This window comes from Danio rerio, chromosome 7, assembly GCF_052040795.2.
Source record: "Danio rerio strain M-AB ecotype USA chromosome 7, GRCz13ab, whole genome shotgun sequence".
NCBI classification, from domain to species: Eukaryota; Metazoa; Chordata; class Actinopteri; order Cypriniformes; family Danionidae; genus Danio; species Danio rerio.
Genome location: NC_141027.1, coordinates 24,669,711 through 24,688,824, shown reverse-complemented (window position 1 = coordinate 24,688,824; position 19,114 = coordinate 24,669,711). Strand labels below are relative to the sequence as shown.

The window sequence follows — 19,114 nt, the reverse complement described above, 5'->3', positions numbered from 1 at the left end:
TCAAATCTGAACTTAGTTTTTTTTTTCATAATCATTTTTAGAGGGGATTTAGCCTTTATTTTTATAGGACAGTACAGTATAGAAATGGCAAACAACATCCATCAGGGACTAAAACTTTTGTCCGTGAGCACCTCAGTGTTATGTGTCGGCGCACTAACCAATAAGTTATTGGTGCCGACTGAGCCTAGTTTTTTTTATGCCTTAAAAACAGCTGTACTCTGCTTGCATCCAATTCCTTATAAATACCACTTAAAAATAAATTTTTTAATAATAAAGTCAGGAAAAATTTGTGCAAATTACACGAGTGTTCATTGTGAGCCGTTTACACTAATCTCCTGACAGAAAAGCCAGCTTACATGACTCAGCAGATCGAACAAGCACTTTTCCTCGTGAGTGTTTAACAGTATGGTTAAAAACTAGCCTAGAGTGTCATCTGCCGTTAAAAAACGAAACTCACAATCGATTCCAGAAAGAATTTTGATGCATTTTTACAATCTCAGAATCAATACAGAATCAATTTCTGTACAGATACGTTGACATATGTCACAGAGAAATAGTACTTGGTTTCACCTGTCCTGCAGAATCGGCCTCTGCCACTCTTCAATGCTCTCCTCCCATTTACTGTAGTGTGTGAGCGCGTAGTGGGAAATAGATGGGGCCGCATCTCCTTTGGTACCATAATAGCGTGTGTATCTCCTAGAACAAACACCATAAACACTGTTACTGTTTCATAGCATCAATTACATTTTGTACAGACATAAAAAAGGTCATTACTAGGACCATTAAAACCTTTATCCAACAATTAAGCCCGTTTCCCCAAATTCCCATTAATGTAATGCAATAAAGTCACACTCTCATTATTGTAATGGAAAAAAAATGAATGAGTTTTTTTGTAATTTTTAGTTATGCGTCATTGACTCCTGGATTCTCTGACATTAAATAAATGATCATTGCTGCTCTTCTATGAATCTGTAAGGAGCACAGATTGTGGCCCTTCAGTATTTTCCTCACTCTATAAGCGATGATGAATCTCTTCCTTTCCTGGAACTTGTAAATAATAAGTCTCCACCACAGTCTTCTAAACAAATCTCTTGAAACCCTAAAAGTGCTGTTTCCTATTAAATCAAGAATCATGGATGAAGCACAGCAATGTGTCTGTCCTTTTTTAAGAAATTACCTGTTTTTAACCACATTAAGCTCATTTATGCAAGAAAACTTTAATAATTCATTCATTCATTTTTTTCAGCTTAGTCCCTTTATTAATCTGTGGTCGCCACAGCAGAATGAACCGCCAACTTATCCAGCATGTTTTTATGAAGCTGATGCCCTTCCAGCTGCAACCCATCTCTGGGAAAAAAACTTGAATAAGTTTAAACCTTTTTTAAAGTTTTATTTATTTTTTACATTTTAGAAAGAGCAAAAACATCCATTTGAAATCATATTTCTAAGAGTTTACTCCTTTTATACATGTTAAATGTATTAAATCTGAAATCTAAATTTTCAATCGTCTCAACTATCAGTCTTTAGCGTTACACAATCTTTTAGAAATCATTATAATATCCTGATTTGCCATTGAAGACATATTAATACTCAAATTATTGATATGTATTAAATTAATACTGTCAGTGTTAAAACAGTGGCACTGCTCTTTACCATAACCAATACTATTATACTTTAATAAGTCACTGTATGGTTTTGACATATTAATAGTTTAATTTTGTCTTTTGTAACAAATGTAAAAATCTTTACTGCCAAATTTAATGAAACCTTGCTAATCTAACATATCTGGGCTTTAGTTGAACATTCTTTTGCATGATAATCAAACAGCATCTCTGTGACATCCAATTTACACACACAAACACACTGAAACAAGAAACAAGAGTACTCTAACCAGAGTAACCTGATCCATACTGCATACAAAGAGAAAGAAAAAAGATGAGAGAGAGCAGATAAAAGTGCAAGAAGTGTGTCACCAGATAATGTTAAAAAACCTAATGTACAAAAAGAAATGCATAAAAAAAAATGCACACATTACAGTCTAATTCATCGCAAAAATCCCATGCACAACTTATTGCTGTTTGAATTATTGAATTTGATAATATGCTCTTCAAATGCAAGGTGTTCCTCTCATCCACAACAACCAGCCTAGGGTCATTATAATTAAGCAGGAAGCACAGTTCAGAAAACATGATTTGTGGAGTAATTGCAAAGTTGAACCCTAATGTAATAATGTGAAAGACTTGCTTTTATCTTTATGTGATTTTACAACATGTGATCAACATTTCAAGTGAATATAAACCATTTGGGAACAAGAAATTATAAAGTTTGCCACTTTAAAAAAGAATGATTGTGTTTATTTATATAATGAAGACTCTATGAATCGTTGATTTACATTTGATTATTGAATTTCTGTACCTCAGTACTGTTAAACTCCAATTAAAAACCATAGAGTGCTGTTCGTTTTATTTTAATCTTTGTTTTACTGCTTTTCTCTGTGGTTTATTTTGTATATTTTTGGATAATTCTGTATATTTTAGGCAGGTACACTAATCTACATAAGCATCCCAAATCAAAGCAAAATTATGTATAATTTCCAAATACAAGTACTCAAGTCATCTTGTGAAGCTATATTCATGTCGCAATATAAAATAGCAGAAAAAGTACTGCAAATGCTTTTGCATTTTCGACACAGTTAGCAAGACGATGCATTTTTTTACTATGGAAACAAAGATTTTATCTGAATTTTGACAACTGGTTGCGAGATGCAATGAGCTTCATTCATTTAAAAAACTAGGTTTACAGGAAATGGCAATTCTAGACTTTTTCGGTCAATCTAAGCCTTAGGGCTCCATTTTAAAGTTCTAGGCGCAAAGTCTAAAGCACCGGGCGCAAAAGCATTAAGGGCGTGTCTGAATCAACCCTTGCTATTTTAAGGACAGGAACATACGGTTTGTGCCACGGCGCATGGTCTAACAGGGTTGTGCTTATTCTCTTAATGAGTTATGGGTGTGTTTTGAGCATAACGTACATTAAACCAATCAGAGTCTCATATCCCATTCCCTTTAAGAGTCAGTTATGTCACGCCCTGGTGCATTAGATATTTACATGGCAGACTTTGTAAGTGGAAAAACTAAATGCTTCACTAGTGAGAAAACAAAAAGAACATTTGCTGTGTAAGGATAAAAAACGTGCCTCCTCCATTCGGCCTCTACTTTTTCTTGACTTTACAACTTTACTTTCGTGGATAAAGAAAATAGTGAAAACTCACTCCACTCACACCACATCCATTAGCCTAAATATTTAATTTCATTTAAAGATTTGTTTCAAAACTATTTCTAAATCCAGTTCTTATATCCAGCAAACAAATAAATGAATAATAATAATGAAGTGTGGTCAGAAAATTTGGATATAATTATTTGGATTTAATTTGTAATATCCAAACACACGCCCTGTTCTTATGCCACTTATGGTGATTTATACATCTGAAAGAACCCGACAGGTAACAAATCTAAACTTGTTTAAATAAAGCAAATGTAAATAAATGCATATGATATGCATATAATTATTTATTATATGCATAAAAATGCATATAATAAATAATAATAATAATAATATACAAATGCAAATTGTCATGAATAAACTGAAAAAAGCCCCCCGAGATGAAGGCATGAAGGCAGTGGTTTATATATTTAAATAATTGTTTTTTTTTTCATGTGTAAAAGATATTTGTGCATTGTTGTACATCCTATGTGTATTAAGCTAAGTGTAAGCGTTTGGACCTGCAGAGGTGCATAACTAACTCGCTCTGCACTGGACTTTAGACCAGCTTTCACGTCTTGCGCCTTACTGCGCTGGGTGTATGATGTGGCCTTTAGGGGTTTTCAATTGCAGAGAGAACTTAATTAAGTATATTGAATATGTATCTGTGGATTAAGTTTATAAATTTACTTTGTTGATGAACGTGAACTTTGTACATGTGTTATTTCTAAACATAAACGGCCTGTGGAAATATAAATTTTTATCAACTAATTCCAAATGAACAATAATCTACGTACAACTGAAAAGTTATATTCTCTGGTTTTTAATTATATAATTTCATTAACATCCCAGCTAGGAAGGACATTAACCTTTTGTCTTTCTGATAACAGGCTAAGCCAATGTAATGCAAATTGTCAGTTTCACAGCATGGGGTGTCTATTGTTTTCTCTTTTCGATCAAATGGTCAGGCGGTTTCTGTCTCCAGAACATGATGAGATTAGACCTGAGAAGCAGTTTACCCTGCCGACCACAACCCTTAATTTGCATGCTTTGTTTAGCCAAATCCCCTCCTCCTAAGAACATAATATAGACGTGAAATCTTAGACTAATTCAGACTTGTGTGAGACTTGTGTGAGACTTGTGAAAGAACTTGCAGACTGCGGACCTCTAGTAGGCTCTTGCAGACCCATGGACATCTAAAAAGACGCTGTATGACTGCAGATTAACCAACACGTCTCAATAAAGGAATTCTGCTTGTTTCGAGTCTCCTGGACTGGGTTCTCTTCTCTCTTTTTCACTCATTTATTTTTTTACAACAACTTGGTGCCGTGAGCCGGATAGAGACTGAAATTATCAAATTCTCAACAATTTGCCACAGAAGACTGAAATCTTCCTGAAATTCAACTTGAAGCTTCAAGATCAAGGAAACTTCTTCAGACGGAATTTTCAGCTCAACGGCAATTTGAAGTCACTCAGCGGACGTCACAAATTCTCAACTATTTGCTGACTGCAACCCTGATGAACATTGAAGCTACCTGAATACAAAGATCAGATCACTCCAGACTGAATCTTTTCAGCTCAACCTCGATTTGGTGAGTTTCACTCTATCAAAAGAACCATACAGACCAGTCTATACACATGGTTATTCTCTGCTCCATCAGAGAAAAGTTAACAAACAGCTGCAGGGTTTGTTTAACAAAAAGCTATCCTCTATTTCAATAGAGAAGTAACAGTTTATCCTCTGTTCAGACAGAGAAGTAAAGCCTTACGTGCTATTTTCTTTTAAAAAGTTATCCTCTCTTCAGAGAAGTTAAGCCTTACGTGCTATTTTCTTTTCTTTTGTTTAACCTCTGTTCAACCAGAAAAGTTTAACTTTAGCTATACAAGCTAATTTATGTTATCTCTTGTTCAGGCAGGAAGTTTTAGCAACATGTGCTAATATTGTTACCCTCTGTTTCACCAGAGAAGAAATTACTACACTTTCATCTGAAAAGTTTTAGTATTTTTACTTTGTGATAATAAGCTCACAAAATGTTCAGACAGAATACAAGACTGATCACTACAACTGAAAAAGGTAGTTTAAAAACTCCTTTATTGTCAGATCAGGATTTCAAATCGCTGCTACGACAGCACATGGACTCAATAACAGAGTCAGTCAGACTAAATTTGACAAAGAAATTTAGCATTGACCCAGATGATGTTTGGACATTAGATGAATGCAAGAAAGTGCTTGATGCATGCATTCGCAAAAACAATGTAAAAGGCATTATCTGCTGCTACAGAGAATTCAGTTTATCTCGAGCTAAACAACAAGCTCAAGCTAAATCAGAATTAGAAAAACAGATCCAAGAGCTTCATGCTAAGATAACCTCATTAACAAAACAACTGAACCTAAAGAAATCAAAAACTGACATTGAGGAGATTAGTCAGCCTGATGACAAACATCCTGACTTACAAACTGTCTCTGAAAAAGACATTTCCATCCAACCAGTTAGTGATTTGCTCAAAGGTTCAGTGGAGGTTTGTGGTGCCAGAAGATCTAAGAGAACTGAGAGTTCACACAACAACACTCCTGTTGTTCAAATTCAAACAGTTTCCAGAACACTAGGACCTAAAGAAATAGACAGATTATCTCAAAGCTTACCATCAGCACGCACAAATTTTTCAGAGTTTAGCAGAGCACTAATCAGCAAAATGCGTCTTTATGACATGTCATTAACAGAAGTCACCCAGCTAATGTCTCAAATTCTCACTGAATCTGAATTCAACAGTTTTGAGCATACTGTGACCTCTAAATTACAACATGCCAGTAAGGATGATTTGAGAGAGGGTGTTTTGAAAGCTCTAAAGAACATTGTTGGCCCAAAGATCGACTGGTCAAAAGTGACTTGTTGTGTGCAAAGGAAAGATGAATCTGTGAATGAATTCACTGAGAGATTTTGTCAATCCGCCATAACTTACAGTGGATTAGCTGATAATTCGGACAGTGTGCTAGATGATAAGGGACCCCTAGTCCGCATCTGGTCAGATGGCCTTGCAACTGAATACAGACAAGCTTTGCCATTTCTTAATATCACCTGGTCTTCCACCACTCTCAGAAATAATATGAACAGTTTAGCTTTGTGGGAAAGAGACTCTTACATCAAAGACAGAGTCAGATTTGAAGCAGCTGCCACTAAGGTCAACACAGAAAAGACATCAAATCACAAATGTCTTAGGAAAAATATCTGTTGTCATTACTGTGGAAAAAAAGGACATTGGATGAGGGAGTGTAGAAAGAATAAAAAGAACTTTAAAGAGATGAACAGGGTAAATCAACTTCTGAACAGTTTGCTAAATGCCCTCAACATACCCCTCCCCTCATCACTAAATCCATTGAGCTGTCCACAAAGATGCTAACCATTTTTTGGCTGTAAGTGCTTAATGTCCCAGTTCATTTACAATTAAGATGAAAGACTCTTTGTAAAAAGACACAAAGGAAACTTCTTCCTTTTTATTGGGGAACTCTGCTTAAGTCCACTTACAGCCTGGAATGTGTTTAACACATTTTCCAATCACTACCTATTCAATGTTATGATGTCTGATAGGACTGATATTTATTGAATGATAGTTTGTGTCACACATTTTAAAGTTTGCCCACCACACTCAGGGACAGAACAGGACACACAAACCAGTGAGGAGCCCAGGGCAGAACTGAAAGCAACAGGCTTCAGGGGCCGCACCCTGTGGTGAAGACTCCCTTTTCTTTTTTGTTTTTCTCCCCCCATCCTCACCTCACTGTTTTATAGGTGTCATAACTTTAAGATTAGGAGACAGAAAATACACAACACTACACGATCATCAACTTAACACCACTATACGATCACCTGAATAACTAGACACATGAACTGTATGATCATACAAGTCTATGCATGAATACTGCTGGTCTGCTGTTTCCGTGTTTTCTTGTGTGCAGGTAAACACAAACACTGCATCTTCTCAAGAAACACTCTAAACCAGAGCATCACTACGGAGATCCAGGAATGACAGGAAGTCATCAGATCAACTCTGTGCTGGAGAAGAACCACAAGAAACACACCTCACAAAAGACTGAACACTATTCACAAGCCATGGACTTTCAGAAGATCTGCAGTTTAACTACATGATTTTTTGTGTCATCATGTAGGATTTATGACATTACAACTGATTGTTATAAACGTGTGAACAGTTTAGAAATCTACACTTACATCTACGTAGATATTGAAATGACACAGAATAAGTTAAATGTGCCTGTAACTTTTTTCAAGTTACATGACTAGAAGATGGGGCTTCTGTTATCAAACAGAAGCCATTGAATGGTTTTAGGAAAGCTTACAAATTTATATTTTTTTGTGAGAGTTTTTAAATAACTCTCAAAGGGGGAACTGTGGAAATATAAATTTTTATCAACTAATTCCAAATGAACAATAATCTACGTACAACTGAAAAGTTATATTCTCTGGTTTTTAATTATATAATTTCATTAACATCCCAGCTAGGAAGGACATTAACCTTTTGTCTTTCTGATAACAGGCTAAGCCAATGTAATGCAAATTGTCAGTTTCACAGCATGGGGTGTCTATTGTTTTCTCTTTTCGATCAAATGGTCAGGCGGTTTCTGTCTCCAGAACATGATGAGATTAGACCTGAGAAGCAGTTTACCCTGCCGACCACAACCCTTAATTTGCATGCTTTGTTTAGCCAAATCCCCTCCTCCTAAGAACATAATATAGACATGAAATCTTAGACTAATTCAGACTTGTGTGAGACTTGTGTGAGACTTGTGAAAGAACTTGCAGACTGCGGACCTCTAGTAGGCTCTTGCAGACCCATGGACATCTAAAAAGACGCTGTATGACTGCAGATTAACCAACACGTCTCAATAAAGGAATTCTGCTTGTTTCGAGTCTCCTGGACTGGGTTCTCTTCTCTCTTTTTCACTCATTTATTTTTTTACAACAGGCCCAATATATATTTTATGTATAACTGACACTAACTATTGACAATAACTATGGTTTTTAAAAAATTTTTTATTTTTATGTATTTTCCCTTTTTTTTTTGTACAATTGAAATTTCATTTTGTTTATGGGCCAAGTGTTGACAAGTATATTTGTTTAATTTTTTCTGTAAAACTATCTGCAAAAGTTTAATAAACAGATCAATTAAATAAAACAGCATTAAAAATAAATATTGAAATGTCTTTTTTTTTTTCCCCAATACCGGGCAGCCCTAAAACAGACAACTGAAAAAAAAAACATACAGGACAGAAAGGGATTCATCATATACACCATATACACATACCTCACATATGTTCTCTCTCTGGAGCCAAATGTGATTTTAGGCATGTCCCAGGCCAAGCTGAAGTCCACACTGTTGCGACTGTTAGCAGACACAGAGCAGCTGACCACCAGAGCTGCTGCCACTTCTTCCCCCTTCTCTGTGGGTGGACTGGAGTTTGTGGGCGAGTCAAGTCGCCCGTCAGTCATAAGGTCACTCCACACAGCACTGCACGTTCCCTTTGGACTGAACGCAGTCTGGTGACTGATCTCCTGGCCAGACTGAAATGAAAAGGGAAAGTACAAAAAAAAAAAAAAGATCACTCAGACTCTTAAAATGTTAATTCTGTCATCAATTACATAAAGTAATGTTGTTCTTATTCTGCATTTCTATTTTCAGTGGAACTTAAAAGTAGAAATCAGGGTTTCCACTCCTGGACAAATGCCTAATTCACTGATTTTCACTAGATAAAATGCTGGATTTCCATGATCTATAATAATTAGAAAAACAGCCAGATATTGGGTCAAGCACTGAAATGACAAAAAAACAGGTAAATTTTAACAGGTACTGCCTGGTCACTGCATTCCACTTAATTGAGAATAAAAATATTAAAATGGCACTAAAAATAAGAAATAAAAACACAGCATAGAAAAACAACATTTTGATAAATGGAAAATAAAGAATCACGAAACACCAAAACACATTTTTGGACATGCTGACAGTCATATACGTTTCCCACATTGCTAAAAACACTATTAGGACAAATATATTTAGCTAACAATTAAAAATTGGTTGTTTTTTCGATTATTCGAGCTTATTCATTTTTCCGGTTTAAAAATAAATTTTGAAGCTACATCATGGCCATGAGATCCTTCTGTAAATTCCAGCGTAGAGACAGGATGTCTGTACTGGCATTTACAACATGCCGTCTTTGAATTTTCATCATTAATTCATGAGAAAGACTTAGTTCGAACCAATCAGTGCGCTCTATTGTGTATGAGGTGCAACTTTATTAATATGCATAATATAGCTTCAAAGACAGTGTTCAGATGGCAGAGAGACACCACGTTGTGTTGCCAAGAATAATTAAAACAAATGAAATAAGAAGAGTTGTTTGGAGACAAGGGTCATCAGTGTTGTGTTTATAAATGTGCTGCAACAAAGGTTTTGTTTTCAATTCCCCACTATGAGAGTGCAGCTGCACTCACGTGTGGATTACAGTGGTCTGCTAACATGCAACAAAAATATGTTTGGGTTAACAACCCAACAATATTATGGACTGAAAGATCCGCTGTAAATGCTGCTCTCCGAAAGTAAGCATGAACAATCTCAAACATCACATACCAAAAAGACACAAGTGAGATTGCAAGATATAAACAGAATTGTGAGATTTAAAAAAATAATAATAAAACAATACTGAATACACACCTTATAAAGTTGAGCGTATTCTAAGTTTGACACATTTGTGTTAAGTTTGTCAAAGTTTGACAAACTTAATTATAATCTTAGATTATATAATATTTGTTTACTAAAAGTTTTCATTTTTATTTCAAAATTGGACTTTTGAGAAAGAAATAAATGAATTGAAAGCATTTGACTTACTAAATTGCAGCTGTGACAAAACTTGAGATGGAAAAATTAGTTATGAGAATTATGTACAGACTTTTCTAATTTTCTAAACATTCCTAATTAAAAAAAATAATTAAGTCACAATCTTCAAAAGAAAGTCAGAACTGCAAGCTCTTACTTCACAGTTCAAAGTTTGTATCTCAGAGAAAATTCAGAGAAACAAAGAATAGTGAAATTTGACCTTATGTGAAATTATTTTCACAAATCTCAAAACTGCAAAATACTGAATAGAACTGATTTGAGGAGAAAAGTCAGAAAGTTAAGTCTAAGTCAACTTAAGGTAAAAGCTGCTTTTAAAGTCTTGTTTGTCAATAAAAGATTTGTTGCTTTTTTTGACATTAGCGGATCTTAGCTAATTTCAAATTGGTGAAGCACAGCAGTCAGCCATCCTTATATTGTTCTTATTTCTACAAAAAAACAGGAGCTCAGTGACTGACAGTCAAACCTGTTTGGCAGAGTGCTTTTGTCTTTGTGCTTCTCATAACACAGGAGCTGTTTTCATTTACTTGCTACAAGCTTAACCGGCCTCTTCTAGATTTACACTGATGCTTTACCTTCTGTCTCGCAGCTATGCACAGTGTGTAAGGGTTTGCAGGCGTCTGGTGGTGTAGTAAAACCCCAGACACGGATTCTCCCTCTTTCTCAAGGTGAAATGGTTCATTCCAGTGGCCCCCACTCTTGTCATCTTTTTGGCCGGACCCGTTGACCATGGTGAACATAATAGAAACGTCAAGCGCATAATCATTCTTATTCTCAATGTCCCACACAAACACAGCCACAGGAAGACTGGAGTCCTGAAACAGAAACAAAAAAAAAAACAGAAAATCTGGTGAATTAAGATATAATTTATATGTAGGCTACATATTAAGGGAGCACTTAAAAACTCTCAGTTTGACTGGATTTATAGGTATTGGACTGAGTAAAATGTTTGTACTTGTTTTGTTTTAAAACAGTCTGGTAGTTTCTAAATTTCACATAATGTCTTTCAGAGCATTTCCCCCCAAAACAATATTTAGACACAAAACATAAGGCGTTCATTTGCTGCAATTAAAAATTAAGGTTATTCAGAAAAGTTTTTAAAAAAGCACATTTTCTTTGATGAAGTCAGCATTTTGATGTCATAGATAAGTGAAATGATGGCATTCAATTATTCAAGAGACTATTCCTCAGCAACATCTAACATGTCTTGGCCACTCCACAACTAATACATTTATTTGTGCTTGGTCACCATATATAAACCTTGCTGTATGTAACATTTTGAGATTCGGAGCGATGTAATGTCCTGCACATTCATGGGTGTTTTCATTTCACCAAACTTCTTACTGGTCCTGCTATATTGTGTGGTTTGTAGCACAATGGTTTATGGATTTTGCAGTTTTGTTTTTTGTCAGGTATTTCAAAGCAAAAAACAAACCTAGTCTTAAAAAACAGAAAGAAAATTCTTTTGAAGTTAAAACATTGTTATTTTGTGACATTTAAAAATAACAATAACAACAACAAATTAACAATATGTTCTAAAACAATTATCATTTTATAATCTAAATGACAACATATTATTTAAATATGGAAGAAATATCATCAGTAGTTGATGTAAAACTAAACAAAGCACAAATATTTACAAAAATATAAAAAATCATGGCATGTTTATGTCAATTTCTACACAAGACAACAACAGTTTCAATATTTAATGTTTAATATTTATTTTCTTTCTAATGAAAACACTTGTTATTTTGACAAACTGTCCTTTTCTAAAATAAAAATAAATAAATAAATAAATTAGTATTAAAAAAAAAAAAAAAGCCAAATATTTTTTTTTTAATTTGAAGGATGCTATCAAACCCTATAAATATAAACAAATATTTATATTTGACTCATAAATAACATAAAAAAAACATACATAAATAAAAGAAATAAAACATTTTTTTTTAAATCAATGAGAAACAGTGTAAAAGGCTGGTCACCTTGTAGTCGTGAGGGATAACAGGCGACACCTGTCTGCAGGTGAGAGTGACGTTCTGGCCGGGCAGGTTGTAGACTGTCCAGGCTCGTGGGAAAAGGCCATGGTAAAAGGCATGTTCACCACAATAACCCCAGTTCCAGCCCTGTAAAGTCGAAGGTCGTTCTGTAGACAAAACCTGCTGGTACACAGTCTGGCCATCCCTTCGCAGACACACTGTAAACTAGGAGATTAAAACACACTTCAGCTGGAAGAAGGAGCAACATGAACACTAATAATATCTTTAGTATACACAGTGCTAGAAGATTACATGCTAAATGTAATGTGATGTGATATTGATTATTACAAATGAATTGACAAACATTGCAGTTAGAATAATCACTTTATGTAATATAAGGAGACTTTTTGATTAGAGCTAGTTATTAATAAATACAAAAAGAAAGCAAATATATCAAATCTTCTAATATTAGGGCTTCACAGTATATTGTTTTGGCATCGATATCACAATGTGCACATCTGCAAGTCACATCGGTGAATGTTGAATCGGTATAATAATTGACCAGGAGCCACACTTCAAAACACTGATGTTTTGTGGAGTCATTAAAACATTTTTACAAGAGAAACATTACATTTTTTTACGTATTTAAGAAAGATTAATTGTATTTATGTATATAGACACATTATCATTTGACATTGGATTATTAAATTTGTGCATCTGAATATTGCTAGACTTTCAGAAAATCATAAGGCAATGTATATTTTAGTTGTACAGCATCGTTGCTTTACTGCATTTCTCAATGTTTGTCATTGGTTTAATATTTTATTTGTAGATGTACTCCCTTACAAATATTTCCCTTATATATCGTAGAAAAACAAAATATTGCAATGTCAGTTTTGTCCAATATTATGCAGCCCTACATGCTATTGTAAGGAAGATAATTAAACCAAATTGGTAAATAGAGTTAATAAATAAAATTAAGATGAATTGATATTTTATTGAGGTAGATTGTTGATTACTGTATGGCTGTTGGCCTCAATTTAACCCCTTAACTAATTAATCAAAGTTATTAGTCAGCGAGTGTGATGCCACAAAACTGGAAGTCTTTGTCAGATTGTGTTTTTTTTTTTTTTCAAAAGAAAAATGTATTAAGAAATAGAGAATTATTATGGATAATTAAATCATAAACATATTTATTTAAGTAATGACTGATAAAGTAACTGTAATCTAATCATGCATTTTAAAGCCTAATATAGTTACAAGTACTGTACATTTCGATATATTAAATTCTGCACAATTTATTTCTGAACCTGAATTTTCACTAGTCTTTAGTGTCACATTATCATTCAGTAATCATTCTCACATTTTACAATGTTTCCTTTCATTCTGCTAAAGAAATATTTATTTTTCAATTATTGTCATTACATAAAGTTTTGGTTATTTCAGGAATTCAAAGTTCAATGAACAACATTATGTTAGATATATTCATTTTTTTATTTTCATATCAGCAATAATAAAAAACAAGTATGGACCATTTCAATATCGCAATAACATTGTTCCATGAACAGTTCCTGCTTGTCATCAAACAATTTCAGAACTGTAACAAGATGTGATTCCGTAATAACTAATGTTAACCCAACTCTCATTAAAACAAATTAGCAATAATCTAAATTCAAAATCTAAAACAGGAAATACATTAGGACCGTTGTTTTTGTTTACATCTCTTAGAATTGTCTATGTTTAACGGTTTGGTTTCTGTTGCAATATTAACGTTTTTTTGGGGGTTCTTCTCCTTTGTCCATAAGGGAGTCTTGTGTGTCCTATACGGTATCTTGTGTTAACAATCTCATTATGTCAAAAAATAGCTTGCTTTTCTTCCTATTACAGCTCTTAGATAACTAAATTTCTGTAACTTTACAAAAGTCTTTTACGAATTCTGATTTTTGAATAGTGCTGAATAAATTTTCAATGGTAGTACTACAGACTTCATCTGCATTTCATCAGATCACTAGCAGTCCATTACCTGATTAGCAATAACGGTTTTGTAGTGGTACATTCCAGGATTTAGTTGCCAGCGGCAGAACTCTCCTCTCCATCCACGAGTGATGCTCCCTCCGCCAATGCCACCAAGAGGAACGCCTGAAAAAAACAACACATACTTAATTACACCGCTTCATTTCAAGAGCTCTGATCACACTCTTTTTATCTCACCATAAATCTGTCTCAGTGGCACAGCCCGAAACATATCAATGAAAGGAGCCTTCTTCTCAACCTGGGTCTTTCGGTACCACCATTTAAGATACCTGCTCAGACACAAAGAAAACAAGGAGGAATTCAATAAACTGATTTTCTCTCTGCCATACAGACTGGAGTTGATATCGATCCCTTTATCAATATCAATTCAGATGGATAAAGTTGGATTACAGGCCGTTTTGTTCAAAATAAATCACACCTTGGCTTATTGGTTAATTGGTCTTTGTAGCTCAACAACAATTGTTAGACATGACTATGACAATTATATTGATGGTATGTTATCAAAGCACATCAAGTCATATTGATGCTTGGAGAGTTTAACGCGCTTCATTTGTGATGACATGTTTATTGAGAAATGTGTAGGACAATGGCTGCTAATCAAATCAACGAAATATTTATAGCTGATTATTCTGCAGCCGTCTCTTGTGAGCTTTTTTACCTGTGTATTTTTTGGCATAGTAAAATAACACGTTTCCCACAATGAACAGTAGTTTGCATTTTGTCAATAAAATGCTTTAACCACTTCCCTTTAGTGGATGTAAAACCACTCCATTCAACTCTTTCTTTACTGTGTGGGTCATTCAGCCGTTATAATGCACACACAGCTGTTTTCAGTCTTGTTGCCCTCAGCACAAACATGCACAAAAACACAGCCTGATTCACACACACATATAAATGGGCATTATGGGAAAGGCTGGACAATCCTGCTAACTGTCTATATTCTGGATAGAAAGTCAGTTTGATTGTCTCCCAATCAAAGTTTATATATATATATATATATATATATATATATATATATATATATATATATATATATATATATATATATATATATATATATATATATGTTCTCTTGGTTTATTTAATCATTATTGGTTCGATGGTTTTCTTTGTTGCTGACATATTTCTGTTTCACTGAACACTTGACAAGTTGTTTTTAAATAGTAAAATAATTTAATAATTATAAAACAATAAATTATTACTTTAGAAAAATAAAAATTCACCAACAACAAAGAAGGATTTAAATTTCTAACTGTGCATGACGAATTATTGTGGATACCAGCCGTGGCTTAGATTGAGTCATGCTAGAATGAGCTGCGATCAATCACTCAAGCAGGTGAAGGTTGAGCAACATGCTGTAAATACAGCATTCACATCACACAGCACTGTTTGTGTAAATGAGAACGAACAATATACATTTATAATGCTCATGGCAGTTTTCTGTCAATCATTTACGTAAAGAAAAAAAAAAAACACCACACAGGGCCAATATTGACTGATAATGTAATGGATTAACTAGCCACAATAGAAAATTTCCATCCAGCAAAAGCTTGTTGTTGCAGGAAAGAAGTAAAATTAGTTTTTCTGCAATATACATTGAGATACAATTTCACAAGATGACCTGAATAGCTCTTTTTGGAAAGAAATCATTAACTTAGATTGATTGGGGCGATTTGGTAAGGATGTAAATCATGTATAAAAATAAAATAAACAAATTGCAAGCAAAAAGTATTACAATAGAGCAACTAAGAAGTGAAATAAACAGTGCTTTATGGTTTTCCGAAGTGTCAAACAGCATTCAGGCAGAAATTGAATGATGAAAAACAACACTTCAATGTTTTAATAATTCAGTAAAATTATTCTTCATTAAAGTTACAAAATGTACTTTTTTCAGCCTGGATAGTTCACAATCTTTTGAAATGCCTTTAAAACATATGTAAATGATAGAGTTTAACTCTTTTACTTTTAAACTTTGCAATGACATCCAGCAAATCACATGTATTCGCAATTGTTAATCAACTATAATCCCAATTCAACACTGCTCATCCTGCGATGTGACTATTGCAGACACACACGTGGCGATATCAAGGCTGAATTTATTTATATTGTGCAGCTCTAGTTTCGAATAATTACAACAACAAAATCCAGTATATAAGCTCAGGCCAACGGTGATCAAGCTGCTTAGTCACAGCAGGAATGTCCAAAGGTCAAAAAGGAGAGGAAATTTATTAGGTACGGTGTAACAGTTTAACTAGTTAGAGAGGAAACACAACCACACCTGATTGAGGTAAATGCAATTGCAGTAAGAGTTCCTGCTACCTGCCTACACAGGAAAAACTCACAACTGATCCACCTGAACCAGACTTCTGGTTTAACTAGTATGCAAGAAGCAAGAAACAAAAAGAGCTGAAGGTGTTATTAGTAATCATACAACACTAGTTGATGAAATAGAACCTACTGGAAAATGGTTTAGCAGAAGGGAATGAAAACACTGTCTTCAATGGTTAAGAGCCGCAAACATTGTGTTCATTTTTTAATCAATCAATCAATCAATCAATCAATCAATCAATCAATCAATCAATCAATCAATCAATCAATCCATTCATCAGAACATCTTCAATCAGAATAAATAAAGGGTTTCTGCCTAATACAAATATTTTAACTCTTCTGAAGATAAATATTTGATATTGTTTTCTAAAAATTAATACTAACATGTCTGAACACATGACACATTTTTTATATCATTATTAATACTATTAATATTATTATATTAACCATAGGTCATAAATATTGCATTATTTAAAAATCTCTCTTTTCTCAACTTTCGCTGACTGTAGATGCAGCATGGGAAAACATGAATGAATCAGTGGCTCCTCTGTTAACTTGCAGCACATCATGTTAAACATACCTGACACCTAAAGAAACATGCTCGAGCATGTTGGACAATGACACATCTTTGGCTTGAAACGGTTTGCGCTTCTCTTTGAACTCGTGCGCCAGGCATATGCGCCAGCCATCCTTGGGGACACCGAATCCAGTTTCTGAAGACGCATATCGGCTCATCAGCTCGGCCAGAGACTTGCTGTCATTTAAATCCATATTTCGAAGACCTCTGATCACCAGGCTAAAACAGCACAAAAAATGGGCTCCTGTCGAAAAAAGACAAAAATAATAAGAGTGTTACTCCGAATTGCTTATTGTTTTAAGTCTACAGCAATTCACAGCGTTTAACCTACTGAGTTGTGCAAGCAGGAGTTAAGATCACATGTCTGATCTTAATGCAGATTAATCTACATAAAGTTCACCTGTCACCAGGGTGATGGAGTAACAGAGTTCAGTCTGTAACAACCGCGAGCTGTGTAGATGTAACCTGATGCTTTTCCTTTCAATTAACTAACAGTACCATGCTTTTTCCTTTGTTTCACCCCACTCTTGGCAAACTGTAACTATAATTTATTTCTGTATCTACAGTAAAATCACCTGACCTTAATAAAAGTAACACATCTGTACACTCAGAGTCTTTACCACAGCTTGACTTGCAATAAACAATTACAATTATTTTTTATATTAACGTTCAATTTAGTTTTACTATAAAATAACAATACTTACTTAGCCATTTTAATTATGAAAACAATTACTATATATCTTATTAATTAATAAAAATTTTTATAGTACTTATTATCTATTATTACCATTCACCTTTAACAAAAATACTAATAAAAATTACAACTGTGACACACAAAAAATATAACATCCAACTTTTTGTTACTATTACTCAGATTACAGACTTTAGTATTTTTAAAATCCCATTCAAATGTATTTCATTGGTTTGTTTAAATGCTTTTAATTACAAAATAGGATGTTTCGTAGTTTTAACCTTTAACACCCGTGTAGTTTTAAATTACAAATGTTTTTAACTTACAATTTATTTTGTCTATTTAATTCTGTAATATAGAAAAGTGTTTTACATTGAAAAACACAATGTTTTACATTGAATTTGTCCCTTAGCTTTGATCAGGGTTGCACACACCCCAAACTCAGTCACAAATCTAGTTTTATATAATTTAGTAGACCTGCCTTCTGAGATAAAAGCCAACAATTTCTCTTTTTTTCTTCATACTATCCTTTGACTTTAATTTTGAAAAGTGAAAGCTTGTTTTAGACCTATTTAGGAAATATAGCACCACTTGAGGCTTCAGCAAGTTAGTTGTTTAGTTTACTTTTTAGGTTTTTCCTGCATAATTAGTATTGTATGCTATGATCACATGTAGAGATCTCTCTTACCTGCCCTTGTCTCTCCAGCAGAACCCGGGATGTGTGTGTGTCAGTGACGGGCTGCACTTGTTTTGACTCTCGCCTGCATGTCTTTATGTTAACAGCTCCATCATCATCCGGTGCTCCTGTGGCTGCTCCTCCACCTTGTTGCGGTTGGATCTTGCGAAAAAATTCAGACGTGAAGCGAAAATCCTAAACTGTAGAGTTGTAAGCATTTAAACAGCATTCAGAAGTTCCTTTAAATACAAACCACGTATTCTTATACAAAACTGCACATCACGATCTCTAACTGATGAATTGTTCAAAGCCAAGGATCAATTTCCAGTACAGTAGGGCCTTCTGATGGATTAAACCACTTAGAACACACTAGGGGGAGTCGTCTTAAATAGAGAGTCGTCGTCTCAGTGTTTTTCCACAAAAACACAAATATTATTTGTTGTCTGTTGTATCTCATATGAAATTTACTTCACTATTTAAAAGATTAAACATTACCGGTTTATTAACAGTTTGTTGTGAGAACAACGTAACACCCCCGCTGTGATTTTAGATCGGACCTTACGTCACATTTGCCACGAATGACAAGTCGTCTGGACTCGTTTTAGCAAATCGGTTCTTTTGAACAGCTCATTTCCAGGAACCTGATCAAACCTTACCCAGCTTATTACCAG

General features: G+C 34.3%; 1 protein-coding gene across 1 annotated transcript in view; it reads right to left on the bottom strand.

Annotated features, from left to right (window-relative positions):
- The window catches only part of gba2 (glucosidase, beta (bile acid) 2), a 31,407-nt gene extending 12,603 nt beyond the window's left edge, over window positions 1-18,804 (bottom strand). The window contains exons 1-9 of the mRNA XM_087261004.1: window positions 18,697-18,804; window positions 18,456-18,605; window positions 17,080-17,320; window positions 14,349-14,440; window positions 14,161-14,276; window positions 12,144-12,362; window positions 10,737-10,976; window positions 8,578-8,834; window positions 571-696 (exon numbers count right to left, since the gene is read on the bottom strand). Coding sequence (XP_087117130.1) covers window positions 571-696; window positions 8,578-8,834; window positions 10,737-10,976; window positions 12,144-12,362; window positions 14,161-14,276; window positions 14,349-14,440; window positions 17,080-17,270 — 1,241 coding nt within the window. The 5' untranslated portion in view covers window positions 17,271-17,320; window positions 18,456-18,605; window positions 18,697-18,804. The remainder of the gene's footprint in view (window positions 1-570; window positions 697-8,577; window positions 8,835-10,736; window positions 10,977-12,143; window positions 12,363-14,160; window positions 14,277-14,348; window positions 14,441-17,079; window positions 17,321-18,455; window positions 18,606-18,696) is intronic.
- Between the last annotated feature and the right edge of the window lie 310 nt (window positions 18,805-19,114).